The 27,258-nt window shown below is 40.2% G+C and overlaps 1 protein-coding gene across 8 annotated transcripts in view; it reads right to left on the minus strand.

Annotated features, from left to right (window-relative positions):
• Positions 1-27,258, minus strand: part of LEF1 (lymphoid enhancer binding factor 1) — a 120,039-nt gene that overhangs the window by 19,460 nt on the left and 73,321 nt on the right. For 6 of the 8 annotated variants that reach the window (XR_004283240.1, XM_032333100.1, XM_032333095.1 and 3 more), the window contains 6 exons: positions 16,814-16,946; positions 10,950-11,040; positions 9,226-9,309; positions 6,966-7,088; positions 5,819-5,981; positions 613-720 (listed from right to left, as the gene is read on the minus strand). Coding sequence is in view for 7 of the 8 variants with exons in the window: in XM_032333100.1 (XP_032188991.1) it covers positions 613-720; positions 5,819-5,981; positions 6,966-7,088; positions 9,226-9,309; positions 10,950-11,040; positions 16,814-16,946 (702 nt within the window). In the remaining variant the exon portion in view is untranslated. The remainder of the gene's footprint in view (positions 1-612; positions 721-5,818; positions 5,982-6,965; positions 7,089-9,225; positions 9,310-10,949; positions 11,041-16,813; positions 16,947-27,258) is intronic. The other 2 variants (XM_032333098.1, XM_032333099.1) reach the window with 1 other exon arrangement.

The following is a 27,258-nucleotide window of genomic DNA, read 5'->3' on the forward strand; positions in this document are numbered from 1 at the left end:
TCATGTTATCATTTCACATCATCACAGAGAGAGAGGTGAGGACAGTACAGTAAGATATTTTGAGGGAGACAGACTACATTGACATAACTTTTAGTACAGTATATTATGTTTTTGTTCTATATTATTGTCAATTGCTTACTATGTCTCCTTTATAAACTTTATCATAGGTATATATGAACAGGAAAACACATAGTACATAGAGGTTCAGTACTATTGGTGGTTTCAGGAATCTACTGGGGTTTCTGACATGTGTCCCCAGTGAATGAGGTGGGGGGGGGGAGATAATGTACTCTAAAACACATTTTCATCACAAAAGTAACAGAAAGAGAGGCGCCTGGGTGGCTCAGTCCATTAAGTGTCTGCTTTTGGCCCAGGTCATGATCCCAGAGTCCTGGGATCGAGCCCTGCATCAAGCTCCCTGCTTCAAGCTCCCTGCTCAGCAGGGAGCCTGCTTCTCCCACTCCCTCTGCCTGCTGCTCCCCCTGCTTGTGCAGGTCTGTCTCTCTCACTCACTCACTGTCAAATTAATAAAATCTTAAAAAAAAAACAAACAAACCCAGAAAGCAAGAATGAGTGAAGGTAGAGAGCTGTTGGTATGCAGAAGGAGCTTACATAATTGTCTCTTGCAGACCAGCCTGGATAGAGCTGCATATGTAGCTGTCGTTCCTTCCGTGCTAATTCATAATATTTAGCCTGCTCTTCACGGGAGAGGGCATGCCACTAAAACAAAAAGAAGAAGGAAAACAAATCAAAGTAGGCAAAAGAGCAATGATATTATATATTTCACGTTTCAAACATTAAAGGATGAAAATATTAAGCACTGAAACTCTGATTTATTTTTAGATGGCAGAAGAGCAAGTGCTGCAGAAGTCCACTTGGGAGTCTGGCGGCGAGAGTGAAACTCAAACTTTGGTCTCTATTCTGTTCTCCCAGATCGCATGAAACACATCAAAGGCAATTAAATATCCAAAGTAACATGATCTGTCCCCCACCCTTCCTCTTTTCCAGTATAAATTAGAAAGAACTTTCACTGATGAACCTCAACACCTAACTTAGTGCTTTTTCAGTCTGTACTATATTCTGGTATTTGAAACCAAGTACCATTTATTTATGCAAAATGTGATCATTTCCAGATGTCTTTTCCACGCAGATGCATCTTCACCTTACAAGGATAATGCACATCTGTCATATAGAGAGTCTGAGACCTTCTTCCTAAGACCTCAGGTCAGTCTGCCTCCATCCCATCGCCCCTCCTCACACTACCTAGTCTAGTGGAAGGACGCTGACAACACTGTCCAGTCACACGTGCGCTCCTTATGGCTATGGTGTTTGGCTTCCTTCTGCTGGAAAGCAGGAGTGCTATCTAGATTTATTTTGCCATCTAGCACCTGAGATTGTAGTATCTAACCTGGAGAATGAAATGCCTGATACCCTGCCAACTTTCCATTTCCCTTCTGATAACAGACATAATTATGTATCATATACAGCAAAATAGCTTATGTATGCAAGGCATCCATTCAGGAATTTAAGCAGCTTACATGTGCACATTGCTTTGCATATGTTTGCACACCACTCACTTTAGGTGCCCTAGCAGATGGTTTTCAAGTCTTTTCCCCACTTCTCTGGTGCTAGGATCTCCCCTAGCACCAAACTTCCAGGAGAACCAGCTGGACTAGGGGACCAGCTAGCCAGAGAGGACGGCACGGAGGTGCAGCCACGGGAGGGCAGACCTGACCCACGCCGCAGGCACGCACACTACGGCTCAGCTCCCGCTTCCCACTCTGACTAGCCTCAGCTCCATGGTGCTAAGCATTCCTTCTCATTCAGCTGCCCTAAGTGATTTTAATTTCCCTGTCCTAGTTTTAAAAAACAAGGACAAAGAAAAGAAAGGTGTGGCTGAACTGGGGTGGGGAAAGGACAGATGAGGGAGAGAGAGGCCATGAGAGAGAAAAGCGCTCCTGGAGAAGGCTCCTGGGGTAGGGCTAGGCAGCATTCCTCAAGAAAACCCCCCCGCTTGTGTTTGTTCCAGGATCAGGGATCTGACCTCAAGAACACTGGAGCACCTTCTGCCACACCCCACCCTCCCACTCCAGCTTCCCACTGCGTGGTGCCCAAGGGCCGGGCAGCGGATTCAGTTCCTCCAGAAACCCCAGAACGGCTGGGCCTCTGTGTTGGGATAGGACAGATGGCTTCTTTTTCAATCGCTTTAGAAGTACAGTGTCAAGTAGTTAAGAAGCAGGACACACACAGCAGGACTTGGGTCCGAACCTGAGGGCAAATCAGGTAATTTGCTTTTCCTTTAAAAAATGGTGGTGGTGGGGTGGGGGGGACGGACACTGGGGAGGTGGCAGGAAAAAAAAAAACCCCAAATAAGTTACCTGAGACAGAGTTCTTTGTACCGGCAGGGTGAACACAATTAGTAAAATCAAGCCTAAGAAGGAAGCATGTGTGGGGCGGAACTTCGAGTTTAATTAATTTTTTTTTTTTTTTAAGATTTTATTCATTTATTTGTCAGAGAGAGAGAGAGGAGCGAGAGTGAGCACAAGCAGACAGAGTGGTAGGCAGAGGGAGAAGCAGGCTCCCGGCTGAGCAAGGAACCTGATGCGGGACTCGATCCCAGGACGCTGGGATCATGACCTGAGCCGAAGGCAGCCGCTTAACCAGCTGAGCCACCCAGGCGTCCCTTCGAGTTTAAACCAGGCTTCTGCCAAGCCCAGGCCTTCCTAAATCTGGAACACTGACCCAGTACTAGAGACCTACAGGGCGGAAAACAAACTGCACACCATGGAAAAGATCCACTTTGATTGTCTGTTTGGGGTTTTGTTTTGTTTCTAAGAAAAGACTGATCATTAATATTTATACAGTCCTGGAGCTAAACCTGATTGGCAAGGCAAAATGTTACCAAATGGAGAGACAAGACAAAAAGAAAAAAAAAGTAAAATTATAACTTTTGTAAATTTGTTTATTCATTTGACAAGTCAGAGCTCTCTTAAACTAATGCAACATACATCAGTATAATTTTACATAGTTTCTGGCAGCTTTGTAACTTGCTGAGAAAACCTGGAGTAAGTTTTATAAAACATATCTCTCAAAATACAGATAGAGATTAGGTCTTTTACCCAAACACCAGTTAGTTTTTACTTAAAATGGGACATTTAGGTTGACAAAACGATTCCAGCTAACAAAACTGAGCAAATGCAAGGAGAAAAAAGAAAAAACAGGCCACAAACCATTTACTTGAATTTTCAATTGCTCTTAGTTCCCTGATATTTCTAATGCCCAAAATCTTCCCACAAATAAAAGATCATTTACCAGAGTAAAACAGTAGGTAAAACAACGGTACTAAAGCCTTGTAAATGAAAACAAAAAGTCTAGTACAAATTAGAGAGATGATCTTTCTTTATAGGAATTTCTGAAACACAATGGGCTAAAAACACTTATCTTTCTTTTGCTTGTGAAAAAACTGAATTATTGGAAAAAAAAAATCTGATTTCATTGTCAGCATTTCCCAAGTTGAGAAAATACCAATTTAAATTTGGAAAATGTATAGAGTCAAAAAAAAAAAAACTGACAATAAATTTGCAACAAATAGACTTTGCTTAACAGCCTGGAAGTTCTGAAAAGGCTTCTTTGAAAATAAGATTTGTGCTATTATTATTTACAAACACGAAGAAGAAAACTTAAATTTATGTGACTGAACATTTCTTTTTAGAGATACAGTACAGATGAATAAAATCAAAAATTAAAAATGTTCCAGAATGAATTTAAGTTCTAATTTTAAAAATTCTAATTATGCCAGTGTATAAAACTTCATGATTTTAAAGCAGGATCTTTAAAGAACTAGCAAGGACTACCCTGCCAGAGGGGAGTTATGAAAAGGATAGAAAACCTGATCTTAATCAAAGATCTCAGAGACCTATAAATAGAAACAGGTGTCCAAATCAAAGACAGAGAGAGATTCCAAATGAGAACCATCTTTTAGGATACACGCTCTGATCTGGGGATCATTATGGGAGCTGAGAAAGTAGCAATTGTTGGAAACGTGCATTAAAAATAGGAAGCATACCTCTGTATTATATCCCTACCTACTCTCTTGAACAAGAAAATAATTCCCACTGGAGGGTCAGGGGACCTTTAACTCAAAAATGGAAAAAAGCTAAGAGTTTTATATAAACTGAAAAAAGAACATCAACCCTTCTTTCCCTCTGGTTTCTTTAAAGGGTCAGGGGGAATGGTCATCAGCCTTTAAGCTTTTAAGGTGAAGTTCCTCAAAGATGATGGGAATCATTTATCTGCTATGCTCTGGCTTGGGAAATCACTGTAATTATTGTTATTACGTGTTTAAGAATCCACAGGGAGGGAGAGTATTGGACACGGGGCACCAAGAGAGCTATAATCTGCCACCACACCCTACCCCTGAAACTCTGGTGTCCTGCAGATTGGAAATAACTGCATTTTTATTCTATCCAACAGGAATCGATAATACAAGAAAGCTTGCTGCCCCCCATCTGTTCACATGGCCTGGTAATCTCCTGCATGTCTTCCATTATGAATGCTGAAATTTATTAGGTTTGTATCAAACATGGTAAAAATTAACCACAACAACAGCTAAAACACAATCACCTAAGTTTTACAAAGACTGTTAGGCCTTCCTCGCCTAAATGTTCATTAACAAATCATGAATTCCTTGAGAGGTTGCAAAAACAAATATAGGAGTTCATAACTGAAGTAACTATCACACACATATGAAGAGCATCAATTAAAATGAAACATTTCTAAAATTATAATGTAATATTAGAAAGACTCCAATTTTTTCCACCACTCCTCAGATATCCGATATTTTAAAACCATTTCTATCCCAAGAAAAGCACCTGGAAAGACTTAATAGCCTCTGGGCTGGTGGATGGATAAAGAAATCTCAAGAGTGTCTGTCCTGGTTGTAGCCTAGAGCCTGCTATATAGCAGGTGATCTGAAAAGTATCTTGGCATGAGTTAAAGAAGGAATGAACAGAAAAGGGGCAAGGCAGAAACCATGCACCTATATACACTTTAAAAAGACCCAGAGAGCAATTTTTCTAGAATAAAGAACTTCTCTGACCCATATAAATTCTTCCTTAAAGCTTCTGAGTAGAGCAGATCTACTTCTGTCTCGGGAGGGGTGGCCCCCTGTGTTTGCCTGGGTGTTTCCAGAAGCGTGGCTGGTACTGCAAGGCCTTCCTATAGTTCCCTATGTGGGCGAAGTGCTTTCTTGCTTCAGACATGAATGCACACACCTGTCACTCCATCTGGGGAGGGCCCACCTCCCACCACTAGTCATGCGGTTAATTTCTACTCCTTACTCAGGTCTCAGCTTTAATACCATCTTCCTAGAGGCGCACTTCCCTAGCTCCCTATTATGCTTTCTCATAGAATCTTACTCTTGACATTCACAGCATTTCTCACAGTTTTAATTATACACCAGGTAATTATCTTTCTAGCATCTGTATCCTCTCAGAAGACATTAAGCTCCATGAAGACAAGGACCCGATCTATTTTATTCAGCAGTTATTATCTAATGCCTACCAGAGTACCTGGCACATAAAGACACCCAATAAAAGATAACAGGGAAAACAGTTAACATTTACAGGAGGTTTTCTATGTGCTAGGTACAATCTAAACTGTTAACCATGCATTCTATCGTTTAATCCCCCTAAAGATTATTATCCTATCTTCTGTTACTTCCCAAAGTGGCTGTGATTATACAAATGCATTCTATGACCACTTTTAACAAGACAGTCCAAGGTCACCATAAACATTTACATCCCACCCTACTACTTACCCTTCTGCCGAGAATCTGGTTGATAGCTGCGCTTTCTTTTAAGGTACACTCAGCGACGACATTCGCTCTCATTTCTTTCATGTATAACATAAAAGCATTCAAAGGCTTCTTAATGTGAGGTCTTTTTGGCTCCTGTTCCTTTCTCTGTTCATGCTGAGGCTTCCTAAAAGGTGGTTGGGATGGTAAGGGGGTGGGGAGGGAGAGACAGGGGAAGCAGAGCATCGCTCATGTCACCAGACAAAAACTCAGGCCGGGGACAATCCTCTAGGAGCTCTACAAGCACCCAGAAGAGCATCGGGTTAGAAAAACAACTCAGGAGGAGCAAAGATCCTTTGGTCTGACAAAGTTGACCTATAGCTATGCAAGTGTTTGACGCCAAATGGGCCTGAGCCCGTGCTCCTTGGTCACCTCAAGAAAAGCTGAACACAAAGTATGGGTGGTTATTCCTCTTTCAGAACTGATGTTCTGAGCTTCTTCTGTCAAGGGTCCCTCTGAGAACCTAATGAAACTTTAGACATTCTCCCCTAAGCAAGTGCATGTTGGCTTTGACTGCATGTGCCGGGGTTTTCTGCACCGATGCCCCCTGCGACCCCATCCTCTTGTCCCCGTCTACAGACCCTAGATTAAGGAATTCAATTACTGATCTCTTTAGGAAATTTAGTCCTGGTATAACATCCTGAGAAAAGCCTGGCCTGATAGGGGATCCTGGGCTTGGTCTGCCCCTTTCCCTTGAATTCTGTGCTTTTGAAGCCGAAAGCATGGTTAAGTGCATGTCCAGAAGGAAATGCAGGGAGCCGTCCTGTCTACTTCCCTCCGGTACCATCGGGTGCAACAATCAGAACCCAATTAAAACCTGGCTGTGAACTGCTAAACAGCTCAAGATTATTCAATCTTCCACACTTGGAAGATTGCTCCGTTTTGGTGCAGGTCCCTTGATTTTTGAGGTCCATGCTTCATTCCAATCTTAAAATCAGTGCAGTGAGAATCAAGCTGCTTAAAGTCCTCAGGGGCGGTACTATCAAGGCAGAGACACACTGATTTTCGTAATAAAAGAGAGGGAGGAAGTGTTCAACAACAGCAAGCAGAAGCTGTGTTTAAGTCCTCAGTCTGTTCAGGTGCTCACAGGTGAAACCAGAGGCGTACTCACACGTGCATTAGGTCGCTGTCAGTGTGGGGGTGCTCCTGTTTGACCTGAGGTGTTACAATAGCTGGATGAGGGATGCCAGTTGTGTGGGGACCAGGAGGACCAGGAATCATGTGATGGGAAAACCTGAAAGAAGGAAAGAAAGGAAAATATGTACTAGTGGCTGTTGCAGCAAAAAGGAGGCAGAATTCTGAAACAATCCACTAACTGCTATTGGCTGAAAGTGAAAACACACCTTTATACATCGGAGAAATAACTATGAATCAGAGTGGGCCAATAATTAATTTCTCTCTGTATTCAAGTGGAAACATTTATACTTATTCCTTGTATAACAGAATTTTTTCCCAAACTAACAGAATCAGACATTTTTCCTGAGAGGACTCTAGAGCATAGATTAAAAAAAAAAAAAAAAGAGTCAATTTTCTTGCAAAGCAGTTTTCAAAGAAGAATTTCAGTAATTGCTGGAAACATACTTTATTAAGATTTAGCCTTTTAAATGATTTTTAAATGAAAGCTGAAGACACCACATTAAAATATCTGCCTAAGCAAACTGTCAAATTAAGTCTTCTCAAATGGCTGGCTGGCTTTATTGATATCTGGAGAGAACAACTGAGAAAATAAGGCACAGGAAGTTTATTTTCAGTCCCTAATTTAATAAAGCTGCCATCAGCATCTTCTAAAATAATCTTCTATACGGAAAGAAAGTACTATTTGAGAGATCTAGTCTTATGAAAAACGGATAATAAAATTAAGGGAAGGGTACAGTTCGGCATCAGGTAAAAACTGCACATGCTAAGGGCTTTTCTCCCAAGTACACTTGGTAGAGCATTAAAAAAAATCTTAAACTGTCCCCCACCATACAGCACAAAGAAGGGCAACTGCCATGCAAGAAAAAAATAAAAATAAAAATAAAAATAAATGCTTTGGATAAATTTTAATAGCTTTAGAAATTTGTGTGTTTCAAATGGATTGACTGATTGATTTGCAGGCTCCACACACAACGACCTGAGAACTGGAGACCCTGCGATCAAGCTCTGCATGCTCTACCAACTGGGCCAACTAGGTGCCCGGCTTTTCCAACTGTTTTAAGGTGAATATCTAATTCAACAAGAACAGTGTTCTCAGGTCTTTTATCGCAGCAGCATGATTAATCTCTGCATCTGGGAAGCAAAGAAAGAACTCTGCTTGGATCAGAAACAAATTTTTAAACATTAAGGAGGCATGGGAAAAATACAAAGATTTTGATTAAGCAGTGATGCTCTGCTACGTGTACCATTTGCAAAGACACATGATGCTGTTCTTCGCATGGGGAGAAATCCTGTCACCAGAGAGTTCTCGCAACGTTAAAAGGTGTGAAAATACATTTGGGGGGAAGGATATTAATTTTATCTCCTCCAAACAGCTACATTTGCAATTTGCTGAGCAAATAATGATTTTTTAAAAAGCTGAAATTCACCACAGAAATTGTGAATTTCATACCAAATAATCAAAAGTGAAGATTCCCAACTAATTACTAGCCCAGTAGTTTAACTTCCAGCACAATGATGCTAGCTCCCCTGAACAAGCCACATGGGACAAACAGATGATGCACAACGAATGTGTGTGTACATCGAGCACAGACGCCATCCTTTCCAGAAGCAAAAGCAGTACACAGAGCAGTGTGGCATGGCAGACCTTACAGAGCTTCGCTTGAACTACAACATGTCCACACAGGGCCTGATTCACACACTAGGACACACACCCCGCATGGCCTGACAGCCAGTAAGCACCGTTCTTTCTCTTCGGACAGCCTTGGTCCAGGAAGGTTCTTGACTATCTGGGCATTTTCGGACACTGTCGCATTAAATGGTTACAACTTTCCTCAAAGAAAGCAAATTACAGAACTCAGACCAGACCAGTCTTTCTCCTCCCTGCTACCCCACTCCCAGCATATTTTGAATCAAAGAAGCTCTTCTTAGAATGTCTGCTTTCAGGTCGTTTCACATCCCGTAGTAGGGTGGCAGTGAGTTCTTTCAGATGCACAGTTTCCCAGGTGTTGCTGCGTCGTCTCCCCAGGGGTGTGGCTGGTGCTGGGGGTGCAGCGTTTGGCTCCTACCCAGGAATCTCTGCGACACCTAGTGTGGGAGCCAGGCACACTGCACAGACAGACGCGGGGCTGAGGTATGCACCCTCCTAGCCGACCGAGAGGCAAGCAGAGGCGCACGAAATGCAAGCGCAAGAGGAGCAACTTGTCCTGGGGTGCCCAGTTTCCACCTCCACCTACCTGGACATGGAAGTGTCGACTGACAGTGAGGATGGGTAGGGTTGCCTGAATCCACCCGTGATGGGATATACAGGCTGACCTTGCCTGAGGTCACAGAAGAAAGGAACCCATCAATGACAAAACATGAGTTACCAACCAGCAATAAGAGTTTGATGAGGGGAGAAGAGGGAGGTATTCAAAAAGAACCCCATGGGGGTAATTACAGAGCACAGCATTTCTTCAGTTATCCGAAGCTTCCCTTCTTGCCCTCCACCCAACCAAAGCACCATTTACCTTGAAGAAAATCTCCCACCCTCAACTTGAAAAGCAAACCAGTCCATGAATTACCTTTTTACCCCTTCCTCTCTCCCGATCCCACTAACGCTTTGAACAAAATAAGACATATAACACGTTTACTGAATATAACAGAACCATGAGAATGGTGAAATTCTCCTTTCAGAAATCTTTGAGAACTTCAGGGAAGGAAAGAGGGGTGAAATTTACATAAAAATGAACAAATATTTTATTTTATTTTTTTAAATGAACAAATATTTTAAAAACACTGCACTCCCCCACCCCTTCATATACCTATTCTATAGTCAAGAAATAAAAGACCAATTCACTGAAATTATTCCCTCTCCACTCTGAGAATCCCATCTCTGTTTTTCCCTGCATCTCACATTTCTCATTTACACAGTCTTTATTTCCAGCTGCCACTCAACACAGGATTACTGCCCCTAAGTCGTTAAGTTCAGACAGAATAATTGATGTAGGTTTGAAAGTATGCATAATCAATTAAACTCAAACAGTTGACTGGGAGATTTAGTGCTAGAGAGAGAGAGACAGACAGACGGACAGACAGCTGGAATTTCCAAGACAGGATGACCCCTTCTTGCTGAAGAAGAGATAACATAAGGATGTCAAGGTAAGGACTGGGGGAGTGATAGGGGCTTTGAGGACGGGAGGTCAGATAAAGAAAAGAGAGGGTTCCTCTGCTCAAGTTGAAGCAGTGTTTCTGTGGAGTGAGCAGTGGGGAGGGAGGGATGGAGAAGAATGGGAGTGGGACGGGCGTAAGCTGTGTGCTAACAATAACACGAGAAAAATAGGCTGCACTATGTAAGTCTTCCTTCCAAAAACACATTTCCTTTCCTTTACCTTTATAATTTAAAGAATTTTGAAAACAGCAGTAAGAATTTTTCTAGATATAAACAACAAAATAATGAGTGTCTGGATTCTGAAGAAAGGAAGCACAAACATCAGTTTTTCACTTGTCCGAACTCAAACTGGTGCTTACTTTATTAACATTCAAAAGAGGCTTTTGTATTTTTGAATTTTGAGTTGCCATTTCCCTCACTTGCTCATTTTATAAGCAAAGACTGATATCCAATGTGTCTAAGTTTGTTTCAAAAATAAGTTGTTCATAAAAAAGTAAACAAGAAGAACCACACTGAGCCCTGTGTATAGGCATAGCAAATGCCCAAAGCCACAAATTGAATCCGTAAGACTATAAGCCTCAAAGTAAATGCTACAGTCATTCACATATTAGCAAAGGGATTCAATCCATTTCAAAGTCTATATATTTTTTAATCCTTCAAATTGAAATGAAATAAAGTTAGCACCTTGCTTGTTGATGTGAAATTTCTTCAACTCCACAAATGTTATCATTCATAAAGCTAATTTCCATGAATGGAAAGAAGAGAGCACATGCTCAAATGACTGACTGAAGGCTGCAGGAAGGATCTTACCAGCCAAGAGGTGGGGTAATCTGTCCAACACCACCTGGAGACAGGGGGTAAAAGGTAGGGATCTCAGGAGCTGGAGGATGTCTGGACATGCCTGTTCAAAAGAACAATGGAGAAGAGAGTTTTCAGATTCACAGGACATCAGACTACAAGAATAAAAGAGAAGCAATAAAATGCTTTATACCATTAATTCTTAAGGTCTAGCATGAAACATTGCTCATAGGATGCATTTAACTGCGGTCAGTTTGTTAGCCTTTCTCCAGATCTCAAAATCAGAAAAAACAGGCCCTAAAACAGGACATCTTGAGGAACTCCTTAAAGAGTAAATATGCTGCTAGTAAAACAGTAACCATAGGAAGATTTTTAAATTACTTAGTTTGCCCTCATTATTCCACTTGGGTTAAGAAAATGGTAGACAGTAGTTTTTGTATAGAATGGAAAATGACAGCCTTCATGAGTAGATGGCCTGACATGGTGCCCAAGGATTAGGTAAATTGCCACTTTCATATTTTCATTGGCTCCCTTATGGACACATAGATTTGGGAAATGTGATACCTCAGAGGATCAAAGATTAATTAGGAATCATCTTCAGCCCCATAATGGTCACACTTGATATGATTCATTTGGTCTCTGCCACTTCAGCTCCAACTAAGCTCTTCATCAAGTTGAGTCCTCTGGGCTCCAAGGTCAAGCTGTTCTGGATTAGTTGTATTCCACAGAAAATGAGCATGCCACCAAATTGTTTCTTGAGCTCACACTCCCTGGGGCACATTGCCCTATAACTGTAAAAACCACCTAAAGATTATACCTAATCCTAGTCCCAAATGGCATCTCTTTGTTTATATTTTACCTTGGGTACAGAAAAGAAGGGGCACATGCATAAAAAGGCAAAATATAAAAACTTAGATTCAGTGTATTTGGGGAAAACTGATTCTGATTAGAAAAAAGCCACAAGTTTCTTTATATTGCTAATCTGGCCTTAAAAGGCCAACTCCATATATGAGCACGCATTTCCAGGTTTAACACCCAGAATATGCATTCAGTGGCTGTATACTGACCAATATGTGAAATCAGGGGAGCATATGAAAGATGTTCTTTAGTTATTCTGCTTTTTTACTGTTTAAAATGCCTATGGGTTTTGTTTGGGTCTTATTAGATATTAAAGGTCTTGAACCTACGGAAATGACTTAATTAGTATGGCCTTCAAAGTTGGTGTTAATTCAACTCTGAAGTTAGGACCAACTTTTACTCAACTCTTACAGGAAGCAGATAGGAAGAAGGTTTTTAATCCCTCAATAGAGAGTTTACATGAGATTATCTCATGTTTTGCTGTCTTTAAAAGATTGTTTCAAATCCCTGCCACCCCCCTGCCATTTTGGCTAGAAATATCACTACTTTTGGGGCACAGTGGACTCCAAATTTCATATTCTGGGACTTTTTTTGCCTTGGGTCTGGGGAGGTTTGGGCAGTAGGGGTGAATCTAAGGGAACCTACAAGAATGATGATTCTTGACATATCAGCATCACTGGGCCAACCTGCTGCCTCCCTTATCTTTGAGATTCAGAAACCTCCCCAAACTCAGGGTCTGCAGGGGAACTGCTCAATTTAAAAAAAAAAAAAAAACTCAGACAGCAACTCAGAAGAACTTTGGAAACTTTGTGGAATATTGAGCTTGAAAATCATGACTACAGGTCACAGACTATCAGAATTGTCTACTTTACTCTTTTTCTTTTGCAAATAGGAAAACCAAGGTCTGGAATGATTACTGATTACTTAGGCATCCTGTGCCGGTATATAGAAAATATGTATTTTCCTGGAATTTTAGCACTGGGACACAGACAGGTAACTTACAAGCACATTATCTATGCAGACAAGCCTAAAATCTTGCTCTCCACTCTCATCCATGTTCTAGGTAAGCCGAGAGCCCTGCAGCAGTGATTCTGGGTAGGAGGACTGCAACCAAACACAGTACCAGCTGGGTGGATTTGGGTTTACTGCTCAAAGGAGGAAAAAAGGAAACTATATTTGCTTACTAGCACCTGCTAGATTCTAGTTCTATGATGGTATTTAGTTTGATGGCTTCTACTAAATAAATTTCTACTCACATTTCAAATATGCCCCTCTAATGTGTATAGCTCTGAGAAAAACTTCTTTGTCTGAATCTACAATGTTTCATTTGTACTTTCAACATGGTACTTAAGATGTTCTTCATTTTGTTTTACATTAGTTTGGGCAAATGATTTCCTGTGTGAGCTTATATACTGCTTGGAAAAAAAGAGTCTATGTTTTACCAATCTAGGTGTCAAAGTATGGTTGTCTCCAGAGGAGGCCCTCAATAAATACTTCTGAATGACTGAACAAATGAATGAGCAAATTAAAAGTTCTTCATTCTGGGTCATTATCACCAACCATTTTGCATGTATACACTTCATGGATATCTAAATACGTGATGTGGCTTAGGTCATTATATGAGCAGAGAATGGATCTGTGTTTTTTATTTGGCCTATTGTTACGTTACGTCCTGTAAGTGTGTGCCTCTCCACCAACTGCTATGCTATTGAAACACATCTCACGTCACTCATTTCACTAGTATTTATTGAATATTTACTACGTATGAGAGGCTAGACACTGCAGAGCCTTAAAAGTTTTTAATTTTTTCTTTTTCTTTTTTTTTTTTAAGATTTTATTTATTTATTTGACAGAGAGAAATCACAAGTAGACGGAAAGGCGGGCAGAGAAAGAGAGAGGGAAGAAGGCTCCCCGCTGAGCAGAGAGCCCGATGCGGGACTCGATCCCATGACCCTGAGATCACGACCCGAGCCGAAGGCAGCGCCTTAACCCACTGAGCCACCCAGGCGCCCCAACAGTTTTTAATTTTTTGTAAGTCACTTTGATAATTATGGATGAAATGATTCTGGAATTGGACTTGTATGGATCTATCAGTTCTGCCATGCACAAGCTACGTATCTTTGAGGAAGCTACTTAGGTGTTAAGATTCTTTAAAATCAGGATAAAAATGGAATAGGGGTTGTTGTGAGGAATAAAGCATGAATACATGTAACAAAGAGTAGTGTTATGTGAGTATCTGTGGTTATTTATAAGGATACAGTGGGTAATACAAAGATATAAACAGGCACAGAAACCCAGAATTTCCCCAAATCTTTCTTTTTAACATTTTTACTGGACATAATGAGAAGAAAATGACTGGCATCAGCTTCCTTTCCTTTTCCTACACCTGTACACATACCTCACACCAACATACTGGGAGGAAGGTAAAAAATGAATGTGCTCCTATTGTGAAATTAACCTAGTTATTTTCCTACAAGTGAGAATGAGTTCTGCTGACAATTTATATTTACTCGATAGTTCTACCTACCATTAGAGTATGTGCATGATACTACTTTTTTCTTTTAAATAAAACTAACCCGCCTCCTAGGAACTTTGAAATTAGTAACTCTGACCTCAGTACCTCTACATTCTAACTAGTTTAGCTACATGATATAACTAAAAATGTTGGCAGAGAGAGAGAAAAAGCAAGAGACCTAATGAGCTTTTTACTTATCTTTTTGGTGATGAATTATGACCAAGTGTAATGATACAAACCCCAAATCAAGCAAATTAGTTCTTTTCAAAGCAAAGTTTACATATCCCCAGAGATAAATGGTGACAAGGTCTGTGAGGTCTTTGTTTACAAAAAAAGTAATTAAAAACAAGACTTTATATTAAAGCAAATACAGTGCATGGATTAGAATGCAAAAATCACACAAATTTTTAGGCCAAAATAAGAACTTCAAAGAATATGCAATTTTCTAATCATGCCCACTTGTTCTTTCTCTAGTTCTAGAGAGTTTAAAAATTAAAAAAATTTTTTTTTGAGAAGTAATGATATAAATTACAATTAGTAAAAGCAAAACAAGGTAGGGCAGCAGAAGAGATGGAAAGAGAAGAGAAAATAATAAACGTTAATTGGTAGCTAGTCAAAAACTAGTCTTTTTTAAAAATAGAACCATCCTAGAATTCTTAAAAGAAAGAACTACTGAACCATCATGTGTTATTGTTTTAAATAAGTTTATTTCAAAAGTGCTTAAAACAGGGCCTAGGACATAGTAAGCACTATGCAATTATTAAATAAGTAGTTTAAAAACAAGTAAAAAAATTCTTAAATTCTTTTTGCTAGTAGCTTGTTTGAGGCTTTTACATCTATATTTAACTGTTATCTACAGCTTTAAGGTTCCCAGATATGAATCTCCAGCTCAGATACTGCTCTGGGATGGTGACCCATAAATTATCTTACTCCTTCTCTCCCTCCAGGTATCTATAAGGCACTTGAAATCACCATGACCAAGGTCATGATCTTCCCTCTTAAACTCTACCTTTTTCCTAAAATATCTTATCTTAGTTCCCTTTCTCACCATATGTCCTCCATCTGTCTTGGATGTTTCTTATTCTTATTCGATAAAAGGAAAGTAGAGAAAGACTGGAAATGAGGAGTAAAACAGAGGCAAACCTGGAGCCACCTGGGTGGTTCAGTTGTTGAATGTCTGCCCTGGGCTCGGGTCATGATCCCAGTGTTCTGGGATCAAGCCCCACATTGGGCTCCCTGCTCAGCAGGGAGCCTGCTTCTCCCTCTCCAGTTACTCTGTGCTTGTGTTTTCTCTCTCCCTCTCTTGCTATCTGTTATAAATAAATAAAATCTTTAAAAAGATAAATAAAAACAAAAAGGCCAACCCAGACACATCTGTATAGGTGATTCTACCTTCCCTAGGTAAGAGTACATAGCTTCACTCAAGACAGAGTCCAACAATAACTAAGTCCTCAAATAAGCTGTTTTAACAATGGATGGAAATGAACGCAATACAGATTTAACGCAGTGGAAAAAACACCTAGCCTCTGAACTCCACTCTTTTTTTACACTTAAAAATTTTATTGACCACTGTGGATCAATGATTGGTCTGGACAAAAGGGGGAAATGCTGGTGATGGCAGATTTTACACCTTTACATTCTCTGCCTTCACATGGTTCTATAGGATCTTTTATTTCGAACTTCTAAAGATCCTGTTGAGGTCCAAGTGTGTATGTAAATGGAGAGAAAAACGGCCATCCTGTGAACAAATTCATCCTCAAAGTGTGCTCTAAGCAGATTGAGCCAGAAGGCTTGGAGAACCAGAGCACTGAGTCCTACAACCAATGCATACTTATACCCATCAGGTTAGAGAAACCAGGCATTTTGATTATGCAGACCTCTTCTGCTTTATGTTCTTCTGTAAATGATACAGAAGCAGACCTGGGTAATAATGAAGAGAAGTAAAATAGGAATCATGTTACTTTGACTGTAAACAGAGATGGTTTTGTACTTTATTATTCTATCTAAGTTGGTGATGGTAAAAAAAAAAAAAAAAGGATAAAACAAAAGGACTGAAATGAAATCACAGAAGACTTAAAAAAATAACATTTGAAGTAAAAATCTCCTATTTTGTCCCTTTTCTAACATTTTTCAAACACTACCATCAACACTTCGTACATGCAATAACCGAAGACTGTAGGGGGCATTGAGGATTGAATTTTTAGTGTAATATCTGTGTAACACACTGGCTTATACTGTAGATCCTAGATTTTAAAAGCTGTAACTTTGAAAATATGTTTTTTTTATGTTTTTCTTCTTCTTTTTTAAAATCCTGAAAAATAAGAGAAGCAACAACAAATTCTTGTGGGCTATAAAAAATTGCTATCAAGTTAATTACTCGTCTCCTACAAAGATGCTTTGATCCACGCAGTGACACAGAGCAAAGACACCTGTAAAGGCACTGGACTAATGAGATGTGGCTCCTCACTTACTGAGAAAGGCCTAGGAAGGCAGGGTCTCTCACCTTGTTTGGAGTTGACATCTGATGGGAGGTGTGAGGGGTGTGATCCTGGAGAAAAGTGCTCGTCGCTGTACGTGATGAGGGGGGTGAGAGGATGGACCGCATGCGATGGCTGCACCACCGGCACCTTATTTGACTGCGAAGTAACCACAAGGTCAATGGTTAATAGGAACGCCCAGGTCCTGTCTCCTCTCCCATAGAACAAGTCAGACAAGAGCAGTAACTGGACATCAGCATAACCCAAGAATCACCTCTAAACCTGGATAACGGAACTCATCTGCTGTCCTCATTCTATCTTCAGAACTTTTCCATGTTAAATACTCAAGTACATGAATATCCCATCAAGAGATAATCAGTTATTTAATCACTGTCCCTTGGAGATTTAGGTTGATCACTATTATTTCATATGACATGAATTTCTGTATGCACATATTTATATTCCATTTTGGATTATCCCCTCAGGTTATATTCAACCAGGAGTTACTGGAGCAAAAGTTATAAATATTTTATAAGCTCTTTTTATTCATTACATATGTCTGGCAATAAAAAGGCACTCAACTGTTCAATGAACAAAGGAATGAATAAATATTACAATTTGAAGGTAAAAATTTTAAGCAACCTAATAAATATAAATTTGCTGTACTGATATCCCCTTAGTTTATAGAATCTGTAATGCTATAGTTGTACATCTTTAAGGATTATGTTACAGTATTTTTTTTCATGTCTTACAGCTTTGTCAATCAAACATGACCATCCATTATGCTTTAGCAGTACTCAGTTCATCTTCATGTTCTCTAGTTTCTAGAGAAAGTCTTAACTGATAAAAGGGAATTTCTTATCTTGAGTTTAATATGAAATATGGCTTATAAGAACACTTTAAATTGTTAACATTTTATATATTTTGACATTTTGTATGTCTTATATTAGTTTAAAAACAAATTTTATTATTGAATTTGGAAGTCTAAAATTATATACCAATAATACTTTTAAAGATTCAATTTATTTTTTTGGTTAAACTTGAATTTTTTTCTCCCTTCTACCCCCCAAAAGTGGTTGCTAAGCAAATCAAGTAATGTAAACAAGGCGCAGGCAGTTTAACTGATTAGAAAAATTGTTTTGTTTTTTTTTAATAATTTTTTATTTTTTCTAAACATATATTTTTATCCCCAGGGGTACAGGTCTGTGAATCACCAAGAAAAATTGTTTTTTATAAATTCTATGCCCACTCCCCCCCAAAAGAAAGTAAACTCAACAAAATTATATACATGCAAAATACATATCTGATTTTAAACTCATCTACTAATTACAGCAGTCCCAAGAAAATCTCTATTTACAAACACCACAAAAATAAGTAACTTGTGAATTTAAGAGGAATAAAATATAATTAATTTTGAACATTCACTAATTAACTAGTTCAGACATGTCTTCCCCATAATTAGTTTGAATTAGTGATATATTTTACTGTGTTATAAACTAAAATGCTTGTGAAATCTGTTTCTCCAGAAGCAAATATCTGTATTTAAAAAAAAAAATTTAGTAAGTACCTGACATCTGCTTAAAATGTAGGTCTGTATCTAAAAGGCTGAGGGCCCTGTAACATGCCTGTTGTGTATGGTGGTGGCGCCTGACACATGTGTTAATTTAAACTTGATGTTGTTGTTTTCTTTACAGATTAGACATAAAAAGTATGTTGCTCCAATGGGTAGGACTACCCTCAGGAAAACTAGGAGCAATTATCCTAGTAACACTTAATTCTCTTTACAGCTAGTAATACTTATTCTCTACACCCTATCATTACAACCTCTACCCTAAAAAAACTTATTTAAAAAAAAAAAATGGAAGGGGAAAAATCACCTTTTTTTAGATGATATAATTTCCATACTAGATTTTCCCTGTTTTATAACGATCAGCTCGTCTCTAATGGCGGAACTTGCACAGCTCATATAGCCCTGGGCATTTATTAAATAGAGCACCATTATCAAAGCCCCATGCCTTTTCTCTATATACCTCAGCACAGACATCAATGCATATAAATGTGTAAAAGGTTAAAAAAATGTTTCAGTGCTTTTCAAGTGTTAATGATGCAGTTTGCCAAATACACAGAATGAGCTTCTTAAATACAAGGAATTTAGAATGTTAGAGGAGGTGGGGGTGGGGGTGGGGATAGGAGGGTATTATTAACAAACCCTTTTTAAAATGGAAACAAAAATCTCAGCACCCAAATGCTAAAATGAATATATTTCAACTCCACTAAACTGCTTTGAGTTTCATTTCAAAAGTCTCACAAGAAGCATAATTGCCAAGCAATCTACAAAGGTATTTTCTTAGAGTGCTTCTAAAGAGTAAGCATTGCAGAAACCTTCTAGAAATGTTATATATATATATGTATATATATACATATATATATATATATATTTTGCATGCCTTTCTTATTTCCAGAGCACCACCTTAAGGAACCCGCATTAGCAGGCAGCATCTTCTTAATGTCTGACCTATCCCTCCAGTCATATAGCTCAGAATCTGGTGCCATGAATTTTTGCTAAATTATGCTATCCTTGCTCTCCTCTTAATTTTACGGTTTTCAACACAGATTTGCTTTCCTGTGGGAAGGAGATAAGAAGCTGAGGATTTTAATTTAAGCTCTGGCCTTGTCTTATATTTTGCAAGATGGATACTGAAAGCAGTACTAGTAGGTGTGTTAAAGCCAACAAGGATTATGTCCATTTTTGTGGCCAAATAATAAAAGCAATATGAAATCTCAATAATATGTGTGAGCACAATTCTGAGGCTTCTACTCTGCCTCCTGCTGACTACCTCCACTACGTATATAAACGTACCCAGCCGTGTGCCACACACATGTCGCCATCACGGTCACATGGCCCAGTGGCCGCAGCTCTAAACTGTGGGCTTCCTCTGATATCCGGAGTTACTGTCCTTTGATATTACATGCGCTCACAAGGCAAGAACCCAGGCACTACTACTTTGTGTAATTTTTATGACAAACAATATAACCATTCTTAATTCTAGTCCTTTAATCTCCAAATAACAGTGTGGTATATGTTGTGGTGGGGAGTAAGGGAGGGGAAGACCAACCGACTGACTGACTACCTGGTCAAATTCGTCCACCACGGACAAATTTATGTAATTATATTATAATGCATGATTATACCTCCATATGAGGGCATATGAATATATTTACTAAACATCGAAAACATGCCAAGCACTCTTTCAGCACTGCCAAAAGAGACAAGGCCCCTATTCTCATGCTGCTTCCTTTCTAGGGGCCTGGAAGTAGAACGGGGGTATTGGAGACAAAGAGTAAATATGCTAAAAAAACAAAAACAAAAACAAAACAAAGAGATGGCATCAAGTACTAAGAAAAGGAACTGGGTGTTAGGAGAGACAGTATATATGTAATTATAATGCCTTCGTATCCCATTAAAGCTGTAAGAAACGAAATTTCATTTAGTTTAAGATTCCTATTTTCTAAGACAGGAAGATGAGAAACAGAGGTCACCAGGAAATGGATGATCAAGCTGTGACTACTGTCAGCACTGCTGGTAACACAGCCTTGTTCACGACAAAACTCCAGTGATACGGGGTCACCGTGAATAAAATGGGAATGAAAACCTCCCAGGGGGTGACTCAATAGAGTGGAATCAAGTAGCAGAGAAGTACCATCTTTGGGGCTCCTACTCTGTGTTGGCTCTTGGACGCCCAATATCTCTCACTTAACAGAACTGAAATCTCCTGACTCCCAATCTCGTGCTTTTTCCTGCTACACATCTCCCCGTGAGGGAGAGAGGACGGGTAAAAATCACATTGATTTTTTTTCTTTTTCTTTTTTTAAGATTTTATTTATTTATTTGACACAGACAGAGACACACAGCGCGAGAGGGAACACAAGCAGGGGGAGTGGGAGAGGGAGAAGCAGGCCTGTCGCAGAGTGGGGAGCCTGATGTGGGGCTCAATCCCAGGACCCTGGGATCATGAATTGAGCCGAAGGCAGACACTTAACGACTGAGCCACCCAGGTGCCCTCTTTTTTCATTCATACATCCAGTCAAGTACATTCAGAGGTGCAGTCATTGGTATTACATAGGTACATTTATAGTGAAGTCTTAGCTTCCCATGGAGAATCATGAGGTATTCCCAATGTGGGTCCCTTGTTTCATTATCCCAGGGTCACAGCACCCACTACTATTCCCCCTTTATGAGCTACCTGGCAGCTTTAAGACATCCCAAATCCTCCACTGCTGCTCAGAGAGGTTCAGAAACTTAGCTAAGCTCACATGGCAGTAAGCGAGCCATGCCACAGACCCTCATCTTCCAACTATAGATTCTTTAATCTCAGGCAGGTAAGCAAAGGAAAAGTAAGAAGGATGGAAAGAGCAGGTACTTGAAAAGGGACAGAAAATATAAGGGGGGGGGACGCCAGAAGACACCCTCTCACCTACACGCAGCACCCACACATGGCTATTCAGTCAGAAGCCTGCAATCTTTTCCCAAGGTTGAAAAATCATCAGGCCATCCTACCCACATAGCACATAATAACTACAGCAACTAACACTTACCAAGGGCTTGGTGTGTGCTAAGCATTTTATAATGCCTTTGAGGCAGGTACTATTCGTGTCCTTCTTTTATAGATGAGGACACTGAGGCTTGGAGAAGTCAAGTAACTTTCCCAAAGGCACAGAGATGGTTAAGTGGCAAAGCCAGGCTCAAGGGCAGAAAAGTCTGGCTCTGGAGACCACATTCGTTACCAGCGCACCCTGCAGCCTCCCTGAAGAGCCGAGTTCATAAAGTCTTGGACGCGGAGTTGACCATCCGGGCCGTACCGGACAGTATGTGACAGCAATGAAATGACCGTGTGGTCTCTGTCCCAGGCACAGGAGTCACATCAGACAAAGAGGCACCTCAGCAGAAGCGGTTAGCGCTACAGAGACTCCACTGATGCCTTTCTCTCCAGGACTGGAAAACATTCCAAGGAAGCTAGCTTGGCTGCCACCCAGGTAAGGACCTCTTTGGCATCACAGCCAATAAAACCCACACCTCCCGTGGACACGAAGTGGGTGCCACTTAGGGAGCCTGAGAGCCACCCCCAAAGCAGCGTTCCCAGAAATGACCCACTCACCACTGGCAGTAACTCAGCCTGTCATGAATGCTGTCAGCCTCCAAGGATGTGGTTCCGGGAAGGACTAAAAAGAGGTTCAGCGCCCTCCTGGCTAAGGCTGCAGGCATGCTGGTAAGTACAGTAACTGGGGGAGAAACCTGCTGGTCTAGCAGCCAGTCCCCATCCTGCACATCCCCAGATTTCAACTCAACCCACACTGCAGGGTCTAGCTGTGCATTTTATCAATAATCCTCTGGGTAATAACCAATTCCAAAGAGTAGTAACACTCAACCAACTTACTGAGATGAGGAGTTTCATCTGGCCTCAATTTTTATGGTGCCATTTTACTTTTTATTAAACTCTTAGGAAATCTGGTACTCATGAAATAGAAACTGTGTAATTTTATATTGTGTCTTCCCCTCTTCTTCTGAGAATCTGAGCTTCTCAAGCCTTCCCACAAAGAGGAGCAGATTTAATTTACTCAGAAAAGATATAATGTTTCTTGTACAACTCATCCTCAAAAGTAACAACTTGTACTGGAAATCTCCTAAGAGCCACCAAAGCTAACTGCCTGATTCTGGTCTGATGTGGCCTTCAAATCTGAGACCACTACTGGCTGTGATGTAGCAGCTTTTTAAGATAACAATTAGAGCCTAGGCTCTGAAGACTTCCTGAGCAGGAACTGATAAATTCTAAGGTTTGCCAGACAAATATTCTGAGCCTAAGTCTGGAGGGAAAGGGATGGTCTCCAGTGGAGACCCAGAATGTTTTCTAAGAGCAGAAGCAACGTGTCATAGGGAAAGGAATTAATATAGATTAGACACCCAGTAAGTGCTAGTCATTACGGCCATGCCTTTATATTCTCTGGCACTCATCCACATACGTGGGCCGCATCACCTCTGTATTTATGGCTGAGAAGGCAGAGTTCTCTTGGACAGAGGCCTAAGTAATAATTAGCTGAGCAAGGACTTGTGCCGGCACTCGTTTGACACCCAGGTCCCTGCTCCTCCTGCTCCACCTGCTCATGCCTTCGCTCCCTCCCCAACTGTGTTCCAAACCACTCTGCGAGGGGAGTGAGGCCTGCCATGGACCCCGCCGCCCTAAAGCATCTAGACAGGAACCACTGCCCACAGGAGAACCCGGATGTCACCACCAGGTCTTCTCCCAGTTTTCCCAGTTCTCCTTACAGTGAGGGTTTCCATACGTTACACCATGCCATCCTGAAATCACCCCGAAGTTACTGGCGTTATAATTTCTGTTTTATCGAGAAGAAAACTGAGCTTCTGAGAGGGGAAGTAATCTGTACAAGATCACGGAGGATGTGAAGAAGCAGAGACAGGACTGGAACCCAAAGCAGTAACTCTCAAGTCCACAGCTTGTATTCTAAAGACCCAAAGTGGGCAGTCCTGCCATCCTCTGGTTTCCAAGTGGAAGTGATGAGAACTCATATAGTTTAAGATTCGAGGACATGGGCAGTGAAGGCACAGAGTTCAGATCCCAAACATTCACATCCACTTAGTTTCATGTTTAGGTAATTCACTTAATTATTCAGAATCTTAGTTTCCTCATATGCAAAATGGGTGGAAACAATACCTGACAGAATTAGGTGAGGATTAGTGAAAAATGCAAATAAAACATCAGATCCTGGAATATATTATATGCTCAATAAATATTTGTGAAACGGATAAAGGAAAGAAGAAAGGAAAAAGAGGCCCAATAAATGAATTATTCTGGTTCCCAAAAGTGCACACTGCTCATCTCTATGACACAGTAAACTTCAGAGTTTAGACTGGCTTGGACTTTGCAGCAGGATACATATACACACAGGTTTTTCTATGTGTTTGCTTTGTCTCCCCTTTCAGAGTATGATTTAATAGACAATACAATCTTAGTTCATTCATTTGAAAAATCTCTTAGAGCAGTAGTTCTCAAACTTTTTGCTTGCAGGGCACTTAACACTCTTAATAATCACTGAGCATCCCACTGAGTTATTATTTGTGTGGGTTTATCTATACTTATCACATTAGAAATTAAAATGAGAAATTTAAAAGTATTTATGAGTTCATTTAAAAACAAAAAACCTATGTTTCCTTTATGTTACCATAAAAAATCATTCTTATGAAGTGACCATTTTCTAAACCAAAAAATTAGGGGCACCTGGGTGGTTCAGTCGGTTAAGCATCTGCCTTTGGCTCAGGTCATGCTCTCAGGGTCCTGGGATTGAGCCCCACATTGGGCTCCCTACTTGGTGGGAGGCCTGCTTCTCCCTCTCCTAATCCCCTTGCTTATGTTCCCTCTTTCATGGTCTCTCTCTCTGTCAAAAGAAATAAAACTTAAAAAAAAAAAAACGAAAACAATAAGGGTGGCATTGTTTTACACTTTTTTTGCAAATCTCTTCAGCATCTGGTTTAACAGAAGACAATTGGATTCTCTTATCTGCTTTTGCATTCAAATCTCCATTCTATTATGTTATTTTGGTTGAAGTACATGAAGAAATTCAACCTCACACAGATTTGTTGTTGAAAGGGTAATATTACTTTACCAATTTTATTCAGATTATTGTGGAACTTCTTTGATACTATACCAAAACTTGTCAAGTGATAATTTCCTAAAAGCTAGTTGCAATGTTAGGGCTCCTGGCTGGCTTAGTTGGTGGAAAGGAGATTCTTAATCTTGGGGTTAAAAGTTTGAGCCCCATGTTGGATGTAGAGACTATTAAAAAATAAAATCTTAAAAAAAAAAAAAAAGAGGCTAGTTGCAGTGTAGAGTGAAAAACTGTATCAATTTACTTTTCCAACTCCTTCATTAAAATCCACTGATCTTGAATTTTGAATTTAACCATGCATGATTTTATACCATTACACACTGGTTATTTGGAAAATACTGGTTAACTGAGTTGACATATTTTGTTACATAATATAAAAATTACATTCATTAATATCATCACCGATCTCATCAGAAAAGCGTTAAAGATTTAGGAAGCTGGGGTGCCTGGGTGGCTCAGTGGGTTAAAGTCTCTGCCTTCGGCTCGGGTCAAGATCCCAGGGTCCTGGGATCTAGCTCCGCATCGGGCTCTCTGCTCCGCAGGGAGCCTGCTTCCTCTCCTCTCTCTGCCTGCCTCTCTGCCTACTTGTGATCTGTCTGTCAAATAAATAAAATCTTTAAAAAAAAAAAAAAAGATTTAGGAAGCTATCTGGCTCACAGTAGTGAATACAAGTTTTCTAAAATCCTAATTCTTACTCAAAAGCTCAAATTCTATCACTGGCAACAGTCAATTATTTTCACTAAAGAGAGACTCACTTTGCTCATTTGCGAGAAAATACCTGCCAAGTACCGAAGTTGGAAGAAACAAAGTTTGTCAGGTATGTGATCAAGAGTTAAGATTTAATAAAATTATTAATTTTTACTGCTTCTTGATAGTCTTAGGTGACACTGTCGTTTTTTCCTATGGGAGGGTGTTGTGATACGGATTCGATGACTATAAGTACGAGTTTTACCCACCATTTCTTCTGCACCTTCAGTGCAAACATCAACACAGTGAAAAAGACCATCTGTTAGTGTCATCGTGGGAACAGTTTTGACCGTATGTGTCAAACCATCTCAGGGAGTCCCAAGGGACCACAGACTACACTTTGAGTGAAGAATGCTACAGAAATAGTCATTGATTGTAGACAATGGAGGCTAATAAAGTGAAGAGTATTTTTTCAATTAAGCTGAATTAAGGGAGAAACTGATTTCTGGGTTGTAAATATGGAATGTTTTTGCGATATACTAAGCTATCATTTTTCCCTCCTATTCGCTAGTATTCTAAATGTATCAAATCAAGAGAAATTTGAAAAGCAAACCAAAATAACATATGCCACATCCTTTTAAATTGTATTTAGAAATTTTTAAATTCCTTTGACCCCCTTAATTGTTAGTCAGTATAGAACCCCAGACTTGTGTGCTCTTTCATCAATTTTGAATTTTCTTCTTCAAAGGGATTCTAGATACACAGTAGCTGGGAATACAGATTTGCACCCTTTGGTGCTAAAAAGCCTTCTTCAAGTCCCTCAGTTACACTCAGCCGTTGTTCGCACTATACGTACAGCCCCTTGGACCTGACTCTAAGTATTTGTCACCCTGTACTGTTATTGTTTGTTTGTGCATCTGTTTTCTCTCACTAGAGGCCATACCTTGGTGACTTACCCAGCATCTAGTGCAGGTCTCGGCAAAACAGAGATAGTCAATACTTGTTTCCTGTAAGTTAGTTGTCTGAATGAGGCATTTCAACACTAAGAAGCCAACTCCTTTTAAGAAAGAATTCATACCCTTACATTTTAAACATGGATTGATCCCTGCATTTTCTATTGCTGCATAAAAAATTACCACAAAGTTATCAGCAGTGTGACATATGACAATGTCTTATGTCACAGTTTCGGTGGGGCAGGGTTCCAGCATGGTGTGACCAGGATCTCTGCTCATGTGACCACAGTTCAGGCTGGTCTGAACTCCCATTTGCAGACTCTGCAAGCTCACTTTCATGCTTAGTAGACTTCAGCTCCTTCTGGTTGTCGCCATTTCCTCGCTCGCCGTCAGGAATGTGAGTGGGAGAAATGTGAGTGGGGACCACTCACATTCCCTGACAAGTACTCCTTCCATCTTCAAGCCAGCAATGGGGTGTCAAATGTTTCTTTCTTTCTTCCTTCCTTTCCTCCTTTCTTTCTTCCTTCCTCCTTCCTTCCTTCCTTTTCTTTCTTTCTTAAGATTTTATTTATTTATTTGTCAGAGAGAGGGAGAAAGAGACAGGCAGGGGGAGCAGTGGAGACAGAGAGAGAAGCAGGCTTCCTGCGGGAGTAAGTCGCTCCAGAGGAGTGACTCGATCCCAGGACCCTGGGATCATGATACTGGGATCATGACCTGAGCTGAAGGCAGACGCTTCACCAGGTTCCCCAAATGTTTCTTGTTTTGAATCTCTGACTTCCTCTTCTGTGCAGTGGAGAAACTTTCTGCTTTTTAAGGGCTCATGTGACCATGTCAGGCATAGCTCATAATCTCTTTCCTCAAGTGACCAGTGAGAGTGGGAGAGGCTGGAGGGGCAGCTAGGATAAGCTCAGGATGCTGCCAGTCCTGTGTCATCCGTTAAGACAAAGATAACCCATTTAACCTCATTTTCTTCTTGTTTACAAAACATTATCTCCAATTAATCTTCAGCAGATAAAAATGGAAGTGCCTTTACAAACATCTGGTGTTATAGTTACTCTGATTACACTGCCAAATTCTGAGGTCCAGTTAGTTTTGTGTTTTTCTTTCTTTCTTTTTTTAATCCAGGAGACACACTGTCAAGAGCATGTTAC

This window comes from Mustela erminea, chromosome 2 (assembly GCF_009829155.1).
Source record: "Mustela erminea isolate mMusErm1 chromosome 2, mMusErm1.Pri, whole genome shotgun sequence".
NCBI classification, from domain to species: Eukaryota; Metazoa; Chordata; class Mammalia; order Carnivora; family Mustelidae; genus Mustela; species Mustela erminea.